This window comes from Paramormyrops kingsleyae, chromosome 9 (assembly GCF_048594095.1).
Source record: "Paramormyrops kingsleyae isolate MSU_618 chromosome 9, PKINGS_0.4, whole genome shotgun sequence".
Classification (NCBI taxonomy): domain Eukaryota; kingdom Metazoa; phylum Chordata; class Actinopteri; order Osteoglossiformes; family Mormyridae; genus Paramormyrops; species Paramormyrops kingsleyae.
In genome coordinates this window covers 7,252,445-7,268,169 of record NC_132805.1, presented here as the reverse complement: position 1 = coordinate 7,268,169, position 15,725 = coordinate 7,252,445, and the positions used below count along the sequence as shown (strand labels likewise).

Genomic DNA, 15,725 nt, shown 5'->3' with positions numbered 1-15,725 from the left:
ATTATTTCAATTCATGCTATTTAGCAGAGGTGTAGTTAGTTTAATTGTTGGAGCAGTGGCATTGAGCATCAGTTATTTACATGCCCTGAACTGACTGAATAGCCTACATGAAGCCACTTAAGCTCATCCATGAATGTGCAGAAAAGGTGTCATTATACTACAAATGAGCTTTTACTGGGGAATCCTCACCTAACAGATTGATGATCCCGTCGTTATAGCAGGCAAAGAGCTTAATTAGGTCTTTGAAGAGCAAGAGAAAGGCCGCATTGATGACTCCATTGACAAGTTCGTTAGGATGGACCTGTCAGGGGGGAGAGGGGGAGGCTTCATCTTGCCCAATGTGTAGACATGGAAGATCCATTTAGTAACGTGATCAATTCCAGCAAGAGCTTTATGCATCCGCAATGAATTCTCCCATATTTAATAACATGCCCGATGTTATTGCTGAATAAAGTTTAAAACACACAGAATTGGACTGTATTTTGTGCGCCACTAAGAGTTATATTTACTGGATTTGTACTGGGGATTTACGCTGTCGGAATTTACAACCACGGCACGTTGACCAGTTGCTATGGAAACCGGTAATCATGACCGGCAGGTGACAGCGCTTGCCGGTCGTGTTGACAAGCAGACTGGCACTATTCGTTATTGGCCGTGCGTCCCCATCATGTAAAACACTGTGATTTCACTCACATCGAACTCCAGCAGGGCGTCGATCTGGCCCTGGAGAATCGGCATTCCCTTCAAAAGCTTCTCCGTGGTCATGGTCCTCATCACTCCATCGGCACTGGGATGTAGGCAAACAAGTGAGGGAAACGGCAGAAATCAGGAGCGTGGGGTTACTGCCTTTACACCTCGTTCCCTGCGCTTGTACCAGTTTATCACTCTGATCTACAGTCAGACTCCGCCCACTGTGGGTAAACATTATTTGAGCCCCCACCCCCGTGTCTTTGCCAGTAGCCCGACAGCCAAGTCAGCTCCAGAGCTTGGGAGAAAGCAGCTTGTCACTCTGACGCGAGATGAGACAAACCAAACGGCAGCCATGCCAGGTTAGCCCGAGATTAGCGGCTGTGTTGGCCGAACAATAACCCAGCGTGCGTCGCTCATCGCTTCTTAGTGAGCAGCCGTCTGGGTACCTGCTGGCCCAGAAGCCCACCCCCGTGACGAAGGCTGACATACCCCTTCTTCACCCTGCCGAAGTCAAAGGCCATCTGCCGATAAGTGAATGCCTTCTCGTTCAGGTAGCGACTATAGCGTCTGATGAAGGTAGACATGTCATAGCCTGGAAGAGGAGACCAACACATGGATGGTGGAGTAGGGCACAACAGGAGACCCCCAAGAGGCCGCGAGACTTTAGGGTTTTCCTAGTGGGGAACCAGGCTGCTGATCAATTAATAGATATCTGGAGCACGTGAAACGTGGGTCAAACTTATTTAGTGAGCATGCCTTACTCACCATGGGAGCCGGTTTTGTCCAGAAAATTACTGAGGTTGAAGAGAGTGTTCCTGGAGGCGAGGTACTGGATGAATCTCTGCAGAAATGGAGCATGCAGAACAAATGGATCAGGTCTCAACCAGAGCACTATTCTGCCCTACAAAGTCAAAACACAGTAACGAAGGATGCGCATTACCACTGATTTTATTTCTGTTTTCACTACTGTCTATAATATAAACATTTAAATTACCAGATTAAAAAAATCTATATTTTAACGCGAGAATCAATTCTCAAAATGAAACATGCAATATCTTAATCAATAATTTAGTGTCGATCCTTCACAGTAACTACACTAAAGCTCAGTCTAAGAAAATTGATTTTCTCCTTGGTTTTAGTGTGGATTTTGTAGATATTCAAAAGCACACATAGCTGAGCAAAGATTGTTTGTCACAATTTTGATAAAATGTGCAGTTACTGTGTGTTGCCTTTGTGGGGCAGTATTCTCGAACTAGGGGGAGCACTGCCTTCCCAGCATGCATTGTGGCAGGTATCCCACCCCAGGCTGTCCGCAGGAGCTCCCTGGCTGACAACTGACGAGTCCTGCACTGATGGGCTGGCAGGGGCATATTCACTGTATGCTGCCAAACAGACAGGGCGTGCGAGGAGAATCTTCTGGCAAACAGCAGCCCCGGCACCCAAGGGGCTGGTGAAGGACGTCCGGACAGCGATGTGCCCAGACACCCACATGGAATTAAACTGGCCCTCCTTCAGCATGGAGTCACAGAGTCGCAGACTGCAAAGGACAGGACTCTGATCTGAGCTCAGATCTGAGATATGAGCCTGTCGGCCCAAACTGAAACAGGCTAGGAGCTTCGATAACAGAGCTATTATCAGCAAGAAAACAGCAAAATAACGTTTAAGAAAAACAGCTGTGACTCGGGGCCCGAACGGACATGCTGTCACATGCAGATACACAACTTACAGGCAAAATATCTTACTGATGTTTGATTCTGGGTATTAATCATTTCATAAAACATTTATATCATCAGAGTCTCCCAGGTTTGCTGACACACCATGGCTAAATTTAATTTGGAGAGGTGGGCATGTCAGCCATATTCTGCAGAGAATAAAGTAATAATCTTAGTGTTAGGCTTATTCCCTTAAATTTAAGCAATTGTATGACTTGTTTACATTTAATGTGAAAATGTCGGGGACAAAGATGGCCACGCGGACAGTGAGGGTCTCCCCAGAAGGACGTTTCCAAAGCCTCCGACTTTAATCTCAGTCACCTGGGCTCCTGTAGTGCAGCCAAAATGCATTTTGCTGCAAGACCTGCTAATTACGCCCAAATCCGTGAGTAAAGAATCATTCTGAGGCCCAGAGCACAGCACGTACAGAGCACAGCACGTACAGAGCACAGCACGTACAGAGCACAGCACGTACAGAGCACAGCACGTACAGAGCACAGCACGTACAGAGAACAGCACGTACAGAGCACAGCGTGCACTCAACATGCACAGAGGTTAGGGTGAAGATTAAGGCAGAGAAAAACGGGGCTTTCCAGGCCACGGTAGGAGAGACCACCCTGCATTTCGACAATCCAGTTCATACTGTTTACTTTCCGGGTCCCATTAGGTTTCACCCGGGCTGTCTGTCAGCAAATAGCCAATTCGCCCACAGAGGCTTCTGACCAATGATGTCCACCTGTGATTTTTGCAACCACATCATCAATCTGTGATGTGTGACCGTGAAATATGAGCAGAAAGCTGGATGTGTCGCTTTTCACCGAACAAACAAACAACGTAAGATCATTTAGTCAAAATAAATGTATGAATAATACGCAAAATTGACAATTTCCCCCCCGTAACCCAAATACTTGAATGCTACTGCAGTGTATGCTTATTACGGTAATATAGTATACTTTTGGTATTTTGAATTCTTGGTAACAAAATTATCCAAGCAGGGTGCATCCCCCCCCCCAGATTAAATTTGCTGTCTGGCGAAACATATTCCCTCTGCGAATTTTACCACGGGGGATTCCGCCCCCAGCTTGGCAAATTTTTTCGTACCAAAGCATTGCTGCTCTTGAAAATACCGCCAAAATCCCGACGTATAATGTCTGGACGGTATGAAAAATGAGATGCCGCCCAAGCGGACAGCGCTGAGTTGGTTTTTTACACGTGAAATGCAGGACAGGCAATAGCCGTTAGTGGTAGGGTCACCTATTGGCATGACACCATGAACTTGGTGGTCAGAGATCAGCCGGCCGTGACGGGTCTCGGCAGTGCAGCTGTGAGCCAAAGAAACCATCTTCACACATAATCCGCCCCAGGAAGCGTCTGTCTGGCTGCTGTACCGACCCAGTGGCTGCAGCTACCTCATCCTGAGCGATCAGCGAAACAATATCATGCCTATATCTACTTTGCGTTCTTTAATTTTTAACGCGATATTAACGAAAACAATGATAATGTGATTACAGTCTTTCCATCTGCAGAAACGAAACAGCCATACTAATGTCAAACAGTATACCGGTGTTTGGGATAAGCTCAATGGCCATTTCTTAGAAACCTATTTTTAAATAATAAAAACAGTCGGCTTAATGTGTCTGGTGAAACTCAACCCTCTGCTAGAGAGCTCCAAGATGATGGACCAGCCTGAAATAATGGACCAGTTAATGAACCTAGACAGCCTGGTCTGACCCAGACTATCCAAAGAGGTGTGATTATGCTGGGTGTGACACTGACCTCATTGCCGAGGACCATCATGTGATGTGTTGTCACCAGCGCCTTGAAGACCACGACCCAACTGGCATTGGTCGCCCTCTCGAAAAGCGTGTCAGCCATCTGTGGGATGTTCACGTTGGTCTCGTTGGTGGCCTGGATCAGGTCTGAGGAGAAGCAGAGGAGAGAGCCGAACGTGCGTCACACACTTGTCACATTGCTGGTTGTACAAGAGCTGTTCCTTCAGAGACACCTGGCCTTACACTTCACGCCAGGCAGAATTACCATGAGCCAGTGGCACTCAACTGTAGCATCAGTGTGACTGTACAGTAATGTGTTATTGTCTAACACACAGCCTCAAACCACGGCTGAACTCCTAACCTGCAGGCCAACACACAAGGATAAACTGAGAAGGAGAAGCTGAGGGCCAACCAAATGCTTACACTGAGTTTCCCAACCCATGACAACCCTTATAATCAGAACAATGCTAACACTGTGAACCACAATGACAGGGACAACCCTATTTATACAATTTACTGAAACAAGATACTGTCCACAGGAGTACAATGGTGTGGCAGAAGAGACACTCCAGCAGCCGTGGCTGCGAAGGCCAGCTGCTTTGTGCTGGTACCATGGGTAAGTGGCAATTATCGATGGATCAGATTTCCTTCTGAAAGTTCCAGGGTCAGTGCAGGAGAAGAGAAGGTTCTCCATACGCAGGACTCCCATGACCGCAGGAAGCACAAGGAGCAGCATTCAGGATGACTGAGAGGACGGGAGCCTCTGCAGATTTTAAACATCAACACAGCTTTTGCAAGTCACAGAAACAAACGCAAATATGCGTTCTGATATAGGCGAGGTGTGGCCTGGCAGGTCAGGCCAGGAACCGGCTTACCCTGCTGTCTCAGTTATATGTCACTTAAGGAAAAAGCATGTGCTAGACAAATAAGACACGAGCTACATAACATCCTTCACTGTCAAAGACCAGAACAAAAGTTATGTTCCCGTTTTCTTTATGTCAAATCACCGTTTGTAAAAATATTCTGAAGATGATGCTCATCCTAGCTTAAGCAGAACCTCAAATATTAAATTGTGACAAATATATGAGCCGTATTCCCTGACATTACATCTTTCAAAACACCACATCACAATTTTAGGCCTCAGTGATGATGTATGCATTAGAGTACTGCTACTAGCTCTGACTGCAAATTAACATTCAACAAATGTCTTGCTTTGATCAGCTGGGAAAAAAAAAAAAATTCTCACTGGTCTTCCTATTTTTAGGTTCTCCAAAGCAGGAAGTAGTGTTCCTTCTCTCCTGTTTCTTGTTTTTTGTGATAGGCTAAGTAAAGGTACCTACCTGTACGCATTCCCTGCAAGCCCCCCCCATTAGGAGAGCTGACTCACTGTACGGCATGCTGTGACTCACGTAAGTGCATAAATAATGACGGGTCTTTTCAAAACCGAGATTCTTGATGTTATAATCATAGTAAATGATTCAGAAAGCAATTTTGTGATACTTCTGTGAGATAATACAAATGTATGTACTCATAAATGAGTTTCGATTACTGAAAAATCAGAGGTGGGTCCTCTGGGGGGGAGCGGGGGCAAGCAAATTGAAAAAATATAAACTGTCACCAATTTCTTCATTTAATGCACAAAATAACAAACGAAAAAACATTTCCTTAAATTACACAGCAATTATGTTTAGAGTGTGGTGTTTGTGTGTTTATCCTGAAAAGCCAGTTATCCACCAGTCCATGCATCCATCCATTTACTATCTGCTTGGGGGGGGGGAGCGAAGTGCATGACTTACTCTTGGTCTAATCCTTGACCAAGAGTAAGTCATGCACTTCGCTTCCTTTTGAAGAAAAATCATCATCATTCTGCAATACTTACTTCACACTTGGGGTTTAGTTCATTTACCACAGGGGTGTCCAATCTTATCCGCAAAGGGCCGGTGTGTACGCAGGTTTTTGGGATAACCTGTAGGTCAGCTGTTCAAACCCAGGTGTGGATTGGACTCTTCAGCCAATCAGTCCTCTAATTAGCAATCTAATTAGGGAGTTGCAGCGAAAAACACGCATACACACCGGCCCTTTGCGGATAAGATTGGACACCCCAGATTTACCAGATAGGACAATATCAGAACCATGAAGGTTATGAAGGTTAACACCGTCTAGTAACGCTATCTTTAATTCACATCAGTGCAGAAGGTGTACTTTCTTGCCTCTAACAGAAAGAGAAACGGACAACACAATAATATAAAGCAAAATGCAACAATGACTTTCCCTGAGTGCATGCCCTCATTGCATGTGATAGGTTGGTGAGTTTTTACCTGCCAACTAGCTAACTACCAGTTAGCAAAGTAACTTCAACTGAGCCCCCTATATCCACATAGGAACCAGGCCTGCACAAAGGAAAACACTAGTAAAAGTGTATATTCATGCAATATAGCTGCATCACATACATGTGTTTGGGAAAACTGCTTCCCTCATTCTACAATCAGCATCATCACTCAGAGCCAATGAAGATCAGGGGTACTTGAGGAGCAATCAACAATCAAATTTTTGGGTGCTTTCCCATAGCCTCTATTGGCTCCGCCTCTGTGAAAAATGCCATGATTTTGTGAGAGCAGATTTGAGTTAGTTCTTGCTCTCCAGTGCACCTCTACTAAGGTCAAATCGGCTGTGTCACGCCTCCGCCTCCCGAGCATGTGCTTTCGTAGCTCTACACGGCACAGCAGTGTGAGTAGCAGCTGTCCTAATAGCAGCCAGAGCAGGAGTAGCATTAACAGTAACAATAGATAGTAGCAGGAGCATTAAGAGTAACAATAGCAGAAGTAGCATTAACAGTAATGTTAGCAACAGGTACGCTAACAGCCACCATAGCAGGAGTAGCATTACTAGTATAGTAGCAGTAGTAGCATTACTAGTATAGTAGCAGTAGTAGCATTAACAGTACAAGCAGCAGAGAAAAGGAAGGGAGACAGAAACAGCTATAGCATCACATCCGGAGGCAAGCCCGCCCACCCCATGACAATCCTCCAATCAGAGTCTGTGTGCTCCCACCACTTCTACTACGACAGATGGCGAGGCCTTACAGTGACAGAGATGTGACTCTATGAGAGCCTCAAGGTCACTTTGCCATCACATCGCCATAATTCTTACACACTTCAGTTATTTATGGTCAACATGGTGCGCTTCTTTATTTGTTCCCAGAATTCTGTGCAAACAACCACCTGTGTTTGTGGTCAGGGCACAGAGCAGCTGAGAGGGAGTCCTGTAGGAGAATCACTCCACGGGGTAATCCTCCAACCCTGGGGGGGGGGGGGTGTGGCCACACAACCAGCCCACAGCAAATGTGGGGCCACCTTCACGCAACAGAAACCAGGCCAGCTGCCCCAGCCTCATCTTTTTTAAAGAGCAGAGTAGCCATTAATTTAATCCAGCTGGGCCACAAATACACACAGTACATCATACAGTACCATTCATTCATGTGCCTTAGCTACTTGTCCTATGCAGTGTCGCGGGGGTCTAGAACCTATCCTGGAAGTTAGAGGAACAAAACAGGGACAGGAACATAACCCGGGAAAGGGACAGGAACATAACCCAGGACAGGGCACACACAGACATGTTTTTTGGGGAAACGGAAAAAGCCAGAGGAAACCTTACAACGACATGAGGAGAAGATGCAAACCCCACACACGTATTCGAACCCTGGTCTCCAGAGGTGTGAGGCACTGCTCCCGTCCAGAGGGACCTTGGACCTCCCAGAAGACCTGACAGAGAAACGTTCCCCTGACCCTCTCCACACCCAAAACCAAACACACACCCTGCTGGGCTTTTCACAGCTTCTGTTATGGTGGCTGCAGATCTTAGTTACATGCAAATTTTAGTTAAAATGGCATAAAAAGAAGCTGTATCCACATACTGAGAAACACAGCATCACCAAAAGACTGCATCACAGGCCAGTGTACACGTGACTGATGAGGTCCCCTCCAGCTCTCCCACGCTGCAGCCAGAACCGCCGCTACATGCCGGCTCCACAGGAACTCGCCCAGCCCTTCTTGGCCCGTCCGATCAGGCGGGGGAGGAGCATTGCGTGCCGGCTCGTGTTGCCACGGCAACCCATTTCCACGCAGCCAGCCGAAAGGAGACGCTGTAATTTCCAAACGCTTTTTGTTGTGAGGCCGATAAGCTGTGATGTAATCTGTGGGGAGCAGCTGAACAGGACCACCTGGCAATGGAGGCTCGCCAACAGCCGTCATGTTCCACCGAGAACCTATAAAAACGTACAGCGCCCTCATGAGGCCGGGTGATGCTATACGTTTGCGGCATAGGACACAAATTAGTGGAATATGGATTCACCTCTTCATTGATTATCCTGATCAACTGCAGAATAACACACACAGTGTATCTATTTCATTTTTTTTTGCACTGTGCTTACTCGTTTGCACTATGTCTGCTGTCTTTATGGCTTGTCTGTTTGGCACTATATGTATGTTTGTTTGTACACTACATTCTCACTGCTGTATGAACCAGAATTTGCCCATGGGTCAATAAAGCCCATCTTAATCTTAATCTTAATCTTAATCTTAATCTCAATCTCAAACATGCCCCAGGGCAGTCTCTACCTTTTCTGGGGCCCCTGGCAAAGCTTTACTTGGGAGTCCTCCCAATGAGAAAACTGATGATCATTTAATCTCCTCCACAACGAAGGTGATTCTGGGCCCCAGGCAGCTGCCCTTTCTGCCTATAGCTACAGTCGGCCCTGGACAGTCCCTCCCCCACATATCTGGACCACATGGTTCGGTACTGCACCTGATCAACCCTCCCATTCCTCTTCCAGGTGTTCTGCAGTCTCATAATCCAGGTGCTGGAATCACATTTCTCTTCAACCATTATTAAAAACCGCCTGTCACCATCTTTAAACGTGAGACTTACACAGGACCCCGCTGGATTAACGTTTGGTATCCATTAACTGAGCACAGAGAGGCTTCGTCAGACATACTATAAGGAAGAGCTACTGATGTATCCTACTCAGCTGTACTACAAATACTACATTTTTTTTCACAATGAAGTCCTCGGTATAGAAGTCTACCGGCCTACACTACAGTCTACTGCACTGTACCACCTACACTGCCATCCAAACTCACAGATATACAACATGCAACATAATGTTTATTAAAATGACTAATAAACATGATTTTGAAAGTCAATTTAATGTCTGGTTAAGGTAACAACTCACTTTCTCTGCATGAGGCAATATTCCCTGACCACCCCTTCAATGGTACACATGCTAATAATCACTGCTGACCACGTGGATGTAGCAGTAATCCCTACCCTCCCTGAATCACGGCGATCGCACCCTCTCCAGGTAAGGATCTGCTAGATAATGAAATAAATGACTCAAGCTATTACACGGTGACCGAATGTAAACTTAACACACAAAAACAGTAAACGTATGAACATTCAGAGAACCTCACAACCTAAAATGCAAAGTGAAAAATTGCAGGAATAAGGAGTCAAAGTCCCACTAGCACGCTCAGCATGTTGTCTGTGACTCACGCTATAATTACCTGCCCAGAGTGACTGAACGTGCTATTTGACTGTCAGTGTCATTACGTTCACTGTGGCCAAAGGCTCTGCTCTTGAAAGGAATTGTGGGAAAATATACGATACCCCCACTTCCTGTTAAAGGCATCATTTTTAAAACATAAACGATGGTCCATCTTACGATATTTCTGCTTTACGATGGGTATTCCAATTCCATTCTGTATTTCACTTTCAGTAAATAAATTAATTAATTACATAAGATGTTCAACACTTTATTATAAAATAGTGTCTGTGTTAATGATTTTGCCCAACTGTAGGCTAATGCAAGTGTTCTAAGCATGTTTTAAGGTAAGCTAGGCTAGGCTATGATGTTTGTTAGGTTAGGTGTACTGCATTAGAATGCATTTTCGCCTTAAGATAGGTTTATCGGAACGTAACCCCATCACAACCCGGCAAGCGTCTATATTTATATGGCAGTTGCATTTCTCTAAAGTGCCTAACAGCTCAGTGCATGCAGATCATCATCATATCAACCAAATAAAGACCATCTACACACAACCAATCAGCAAGGAGCCTGAAAGATAGTGGCACTACTCTATACTGCCCCACAAAGGCAAAACACAGTAACTGCATATTTAATGAAAACTGAATTATGACCAAAATCGGGTCACTTATACTCTGTTTTAGCTCATGATAAAATATTTTATTTCAGCTATGCTTGGTCTTGAATAAGTACAGCAGTACACTGTAATTTACCTGCCTATTACACATACGGGTGGACGGTAATAAAACTTTGAAGCCCTTTTTCTCAGTTTCAGTAACAGTGTAGTTACTCTGTTTTGCCTTTGTGGGGCAGTATTTTGAAGAAGGAAATAGCATTTTAAACAAAAGGCACCACAGACAATTGAAGACACACAATAAAGGCACACAAAGGCATCTTCATAACCCACAGACTGTCTGCCCAAAGCAGCTACTCCCATTCACACACATTTACACATGGTGCCGACATGTTAAGCGTTACCTGCCAGCAGAGGCAGCAGATTACAAGTCTGTCCATCATCCAGCCATAAAAAAAGAGAAGTCATTCATGCTGAAAGCATGTTCATTCTCCTGATACATTTTAGAATGATAAGTTCATGGATACAGCCTTAAAAACAGCCAGTGGATGATTCTGTTCAGTAAATTAAGGTCTCACTCAGACAGACCTCATACTTCAGGCCTTGATTTGACAAAAACCCCAAGCTGTGAGGACCATGGTCAGCATCTTACTCAGCATCTATTAGAAGGACTTCACTGCACGACTACAGAAGCCAATCCTGCTGCCCAGCGATGCAGCCCAGCGACCCACCTCCGGTCGGTACTCTTTTCATTACTGCCTGTCATCATTTATTTCCTATTTTTATATGAATCCTTACAGTAGTACCATTTTCAGATTGATGCTGATCTGTTGCCACGGACACCAGAGGACAGAGAACGGCCCTGATGTAAGAGACACCATCACAGCACAATCTCATGCCAGCCTCAACGCCCTAACACAGCAACACCTGCAGATACACACACACACACACACACACACACAATCCATGTATTCATATCTTTATGGGGATTTTCCGCTCATTACTTTGGGGGAAACTCTAATCCCAGCTATGACAACCTTAACCCCTACCCAGCTATAAGTAGCCAAAAATAATACAGTACTTTTGGCTATTTTAGTTTTTTGATTGCAGTCACAGATTTTTATAAAATTGATGTTATCCTTGTGGGGACCAAAAAAATGTCACCACGAGATAAAATGTTACAGGCTTTTATCACATTGTGAGGAAATCTGGTTCCCACAATGTAATTATTACAAAAAAACGCACACACACCACTCTCGTCAGAATCAAGGCCGTCCTTTCACTGTGAGACCGCCGATTGTGAAACTCTGAGGCTGCCACCTCCTTCAAAGGTGCACTTGCCCATGTACTGTCCATGTTCAGAATGAGGGGGCAGGATCATTTGAACAGAACAAGCTGACATTTTCAAACATCAGCTGAATGTTGACACTCAAGGCTGTTGACTGACAATGCGATGATTAAGGAAAACACAGACTCTGTGGGTGGGCCGACTGTACTGCGAGACTGTGTGAGCTTCGTTGCCGCGCGCCTCCTCCCACCTTATGAAATGAGACACCCCCCTGAGTGACTGAAAGGTGGTATGTCCCAGGAACCTTCCATCTTCTTGGGGGGGGAGGGGCATTCACATCACTTTTTAATATGCTCATCCTTTTTCCCATCTCTACAAAACTGTGAGACAGGCAGAAAGTATGCCCTGTGACATTGTTTGCATGTTCATATTTCATTATATTTGTTCATTCTTTAATGAAAAATATACTAATATAGATTCCGAAATTAAGAGCAACCAATACTCAACAGAGCCTATTCCCATAAATCACTAACCTTCTCCATACTACAATCCTATTACAAATTAACAACAAAAGGTTTTAATTCATCTCACTCACACCAACATACAGCCCCCACCACAATGATGCATGGTGGCCATTTTGTGCCAGGAAGCTGATCACAAGACCTCAAGTTAAATGTTCTGGCAGCACTGCACCCTCTGCAGTACCCTCAGCATTGGTATTTTTATTTGGTTCAGAAGCAAGAGTGCCCCCTACTGGCTCTCCAACATCACAACTAGAAACATCCTGGTTTTCCCTAGCAGTATGCCAACGAGAGCGACCAGGCCCACACCTGCTTGGCAATCCAGGTAGTCAAGCAGGGCTGGTAATGTACACAAATGTACACCCCACCCGCCCACAGGTCCACTTTGTAAACACCATCCTTTAGAGATCCTGTAATTCAGTGCTCAGAGATATGCTGTGTTCTGCCCAGTGTGGCTGCTTCAGCTGATTTAAAATCATGACCTTTGACCTTGCAGATGCCAGCTTACTGGATGAATTAATACTCACTACAAAAAAGGAACCCAATAAAAAGGGACCCAGTTGGAGGTCTGCCAATGCTACCCGGCCCTGTCTTACTGTACATCTCAGATAAAGGCACTCTTACACCGCATGCATTGATTAATAATTCCTTGCAGAAAGTCCAGCAAGTCATTGATGTATCTCTTAAGCAAAAACATAATGCAGATTGATGGTTAAGGCTGTGATGCTTGTCGGCATTAAAGATTCCATAGCATTAACCAGACCTGCCTGGCATTACATACTACAAAGCACAGACAACATGCACACATCCAGTGAAGGTGCAGTGTGAAACTCATAGCAGCAAAACACATACAATAAAGGCGCAGTGAGGAATACAGACCAGCTAAATACATACAATAAAGGTGCAGTGAGGAATACAGACCAGCTAAATACACACAATAAAGGTGCAGTGAGGAATACAGACCAGCTAAATACATACAATAAAGGTGCAGTGAGGAATACAGACCAGCTAAATACACACAATAAAGGTGCAGTGAGGAATACAGACCAGCTAAATACATACAATAAGGGAGCAGTGAAGAATACAGACCAGCTAAATACATACAATAAAGGTGCAGTGAGGAATACAGACCAGCTAAATACATACAATAAGGGAGCAGTGAAGAATACAGACCAGCTAAATACATACAATAAAGAAGCAGTGAGGAATACAGACCAGCTAAATACACACAATAAAGGTGCAGTGAGGAATACAGACCAGCTAAATACATACAACAAAGGAGCAGTGAGGAATACAAACCAGTTAAATTCAAACAGTGAAGGGGCAGTGTAAAAAAAAGAGCAGATAAATATCTACAGTGAGGATTACAGGCCAACTGGATATGTGCAATGAAGATGCAATGAGGAATACAGACCAGTTAAATATGGGCAGTGAAGGTGCAGTGGGGAATACGGAATATATGTCTGATATATACTGCTATTATATACTGGTGATTTGCTCAGTTTGGTCACCACACAATGCACAGGCATGTCCTAGTCTGCAAGCAGCGAAAGAGCGTAATCTCCAAACTGGCAGGGTGAAATGATTTCTTATTCTTTAATTTCAAGATTCTCCTTCTCCCATGGGACAAGGTGGCCGTGATGAGGTAATCTCCCAGCCAAATAAACCCCCGGGGGGCAGAGAACACTTATACAGGCTACATCCCCACCACGTAATGATGGGCCTGCTCACCATGACTGTAGACACGAACACACCTGTCTCAGTGAGTGTTTTCTTGGCAGAGAGCAGAAATCACGGGATGGATGTGTGTGTGTGCCACCGTCTGTCTCTGCCAGGATACAGTGGGGGTGGGGTTGTGTAATGGATGTATGTCATCCAGTCTCCATGGCTTTACAGCCTCCATACTGCAGCCTCTTGGTGTTACTGCCCCTTTACACCATGTCGTGACTAAAACGTGCGTCGCACGCGTACGCCGGGCACGGCGGCCATTGGCAGCCACTGGGGCTGGACACGAGGACATACTCACATTCCAGGTGCTTCTTCTTGGGGCCCATCACCTCATGAGTGGTGGCTTTACAGACAGCCCGGGCCACCTCGGAGCCCGTCAGGCTGTACTGCGCCGCAGCGATGCGATCCGTTAGTGTCTGCCCCGACATCTTCTCTCCGCAGCCTCAGGCTCGCCAAAGCGTCAGATCGCAGCGCCTCTCGTGTGTCCGAGGCTATCCTCCACAGGCTGGGATGCGCCTTTTCAGGGAAAACGAGCCCGAAACCCCCTGGTCTAATAAAGAAATGTGCGTTTTCTCAGCTCCGCGTTAAAATGCCAGCTTCATATACGATGTCTGACATGGACACTCGCAAGGTTGCGCCGGTCTTCTCGCCGCTTCAGCCGTTTATTCTAACACATTTGCTGATGCCCGATGTTACAAACTACCTCTTCTAACGTTTAAAAGCTAGTAACCGAATTGGCTATTATAATAAGGACAGACTCTCAATTAATCCGCATGCGACAAGCCTGCGTTTCTAAAGAATTACCGGGAGAGCCTGAATATATTTATATATTTAGCCTATATATAAAAATCTGCTGTATTTTCCTCACTACAAATAAATCCGACGCCGTCCACTTTTCCAGCGTGTTTTTTTTTCTTTGTTTCCGATTTTAATGCGGCGGATGAGAGCGGAAAAGCCGCACAGGCTGTAAGCGGTGCTGAAATGACTGCCGGCTCTGGGCGCTGCCGCTCGCCGCTGATGCCCTTCTCTCCTCCGCTCAAGGACCCGTATCAGTGCAGTTCCGTGAGGCGCCTCGCTCGCCTCTCCTCTTCCTCACGCCGCTTTGTGCTGGAAGCTGCGCCGATTTAACGGTCGTTCATTTATTTCTTTATTTAGCCATTTATTTATTTATTTAGCCACCAGTCTCTCTCCTCCCCCCTCGGCCGAGTCAGCTGACCACCGTTAAAGCACTGGCGACACCCCCGCTTATCCAAGGGGAGCGGCTGCTCCCGCAATAACGCGTCTCACGGCGACTCCGCTAATTTCAAACGATACATGAAATACATCAAATCTTTCATTTCTTTGACCAATTACCAAAAAACACGTTATGACCCAAAATATGGCCACTTATCTCCTTATGGTGCCAGTTTGCTTAAATTACGGAACTAGTGCAAAATATCACTATCATAATCAGTTTGGTTTAAAATAAAAATAATGCTATAATGTCGTGAGCGTCAAACACCAAATAAGCCTTTAAAATGAATTTACTGGTTTTTATAAAAAATTAAGTCATCTACAATGCTGGTCACTATTCGAAATGTGTCACAGAAGTGACAGACACAGCGATCACACAGCTAAGGGTCGCGGTGTATTAAATTCATCCATCTTATCGGACAGCGGGCTGTCGTGTGTCATTTTAAACTTCTTTATCCTTCATCAGATCCCTAAGATTCCGCAGTTTTTTTTTTAAACGGTTAACTAACAATTAGTTAACGTGATCCGATTGATGATCAGCAATAGCAGACCGACATCGGCAGTTTGCTAAAATGTTGTTGCTAAATTGGCGTCAATAAAAAGTTGAATTTGTTAACGCAATTTGT

At 45.2% G+C, this 15,725-nt stretch overlaps 1 protein-coding gene across 5 annotated transcripts in view; it reads right to left on the bottom strand.

Annotated features, from left to right (window-relative positions):
• The window catches only part of snap91a (synaptosome associated protein 91a), a 33,082-nt gene extending 17,943 nt beyond the window's left edge, over window positions 1-15,139 (bottom strand). For all 5 annotated transcript variants that reach the window (XM_072716232.1, XM_072716233.1, XM_072716234.1 and 2 more), the window contains exons 1-6: window positions 14,165-15,139; window positions 4,179-4,321; window positions 1,456-1,531; window positions 1,180-1,282; window positions 694-787; window positions 190-301 (exon numbers count right to left, since the gene is read on the bottom strand). In XM_072716232.1, coding sequence (XP_072572333.1) covers window positions 190-301; window positions 694-787; window positions 1,180-1,282; window positions 1,456-1,531; window positions 4,179-4,321; window positions 14,165-14,294 — 658 coding nt within the window. In that variant the 5' untranslated portion in view covers window positions 14,295-15,139. The remainder of the gene's footprint in view (window positions 1-189; window positions 302-693; window positions 788-1,179; window positions 1,283-1,455; window positions 1,532-4,178; window positions 4,322-14,164) is intronic.
• Window positions 15,140-15,725: the final 586 nt, after the last annotated feature.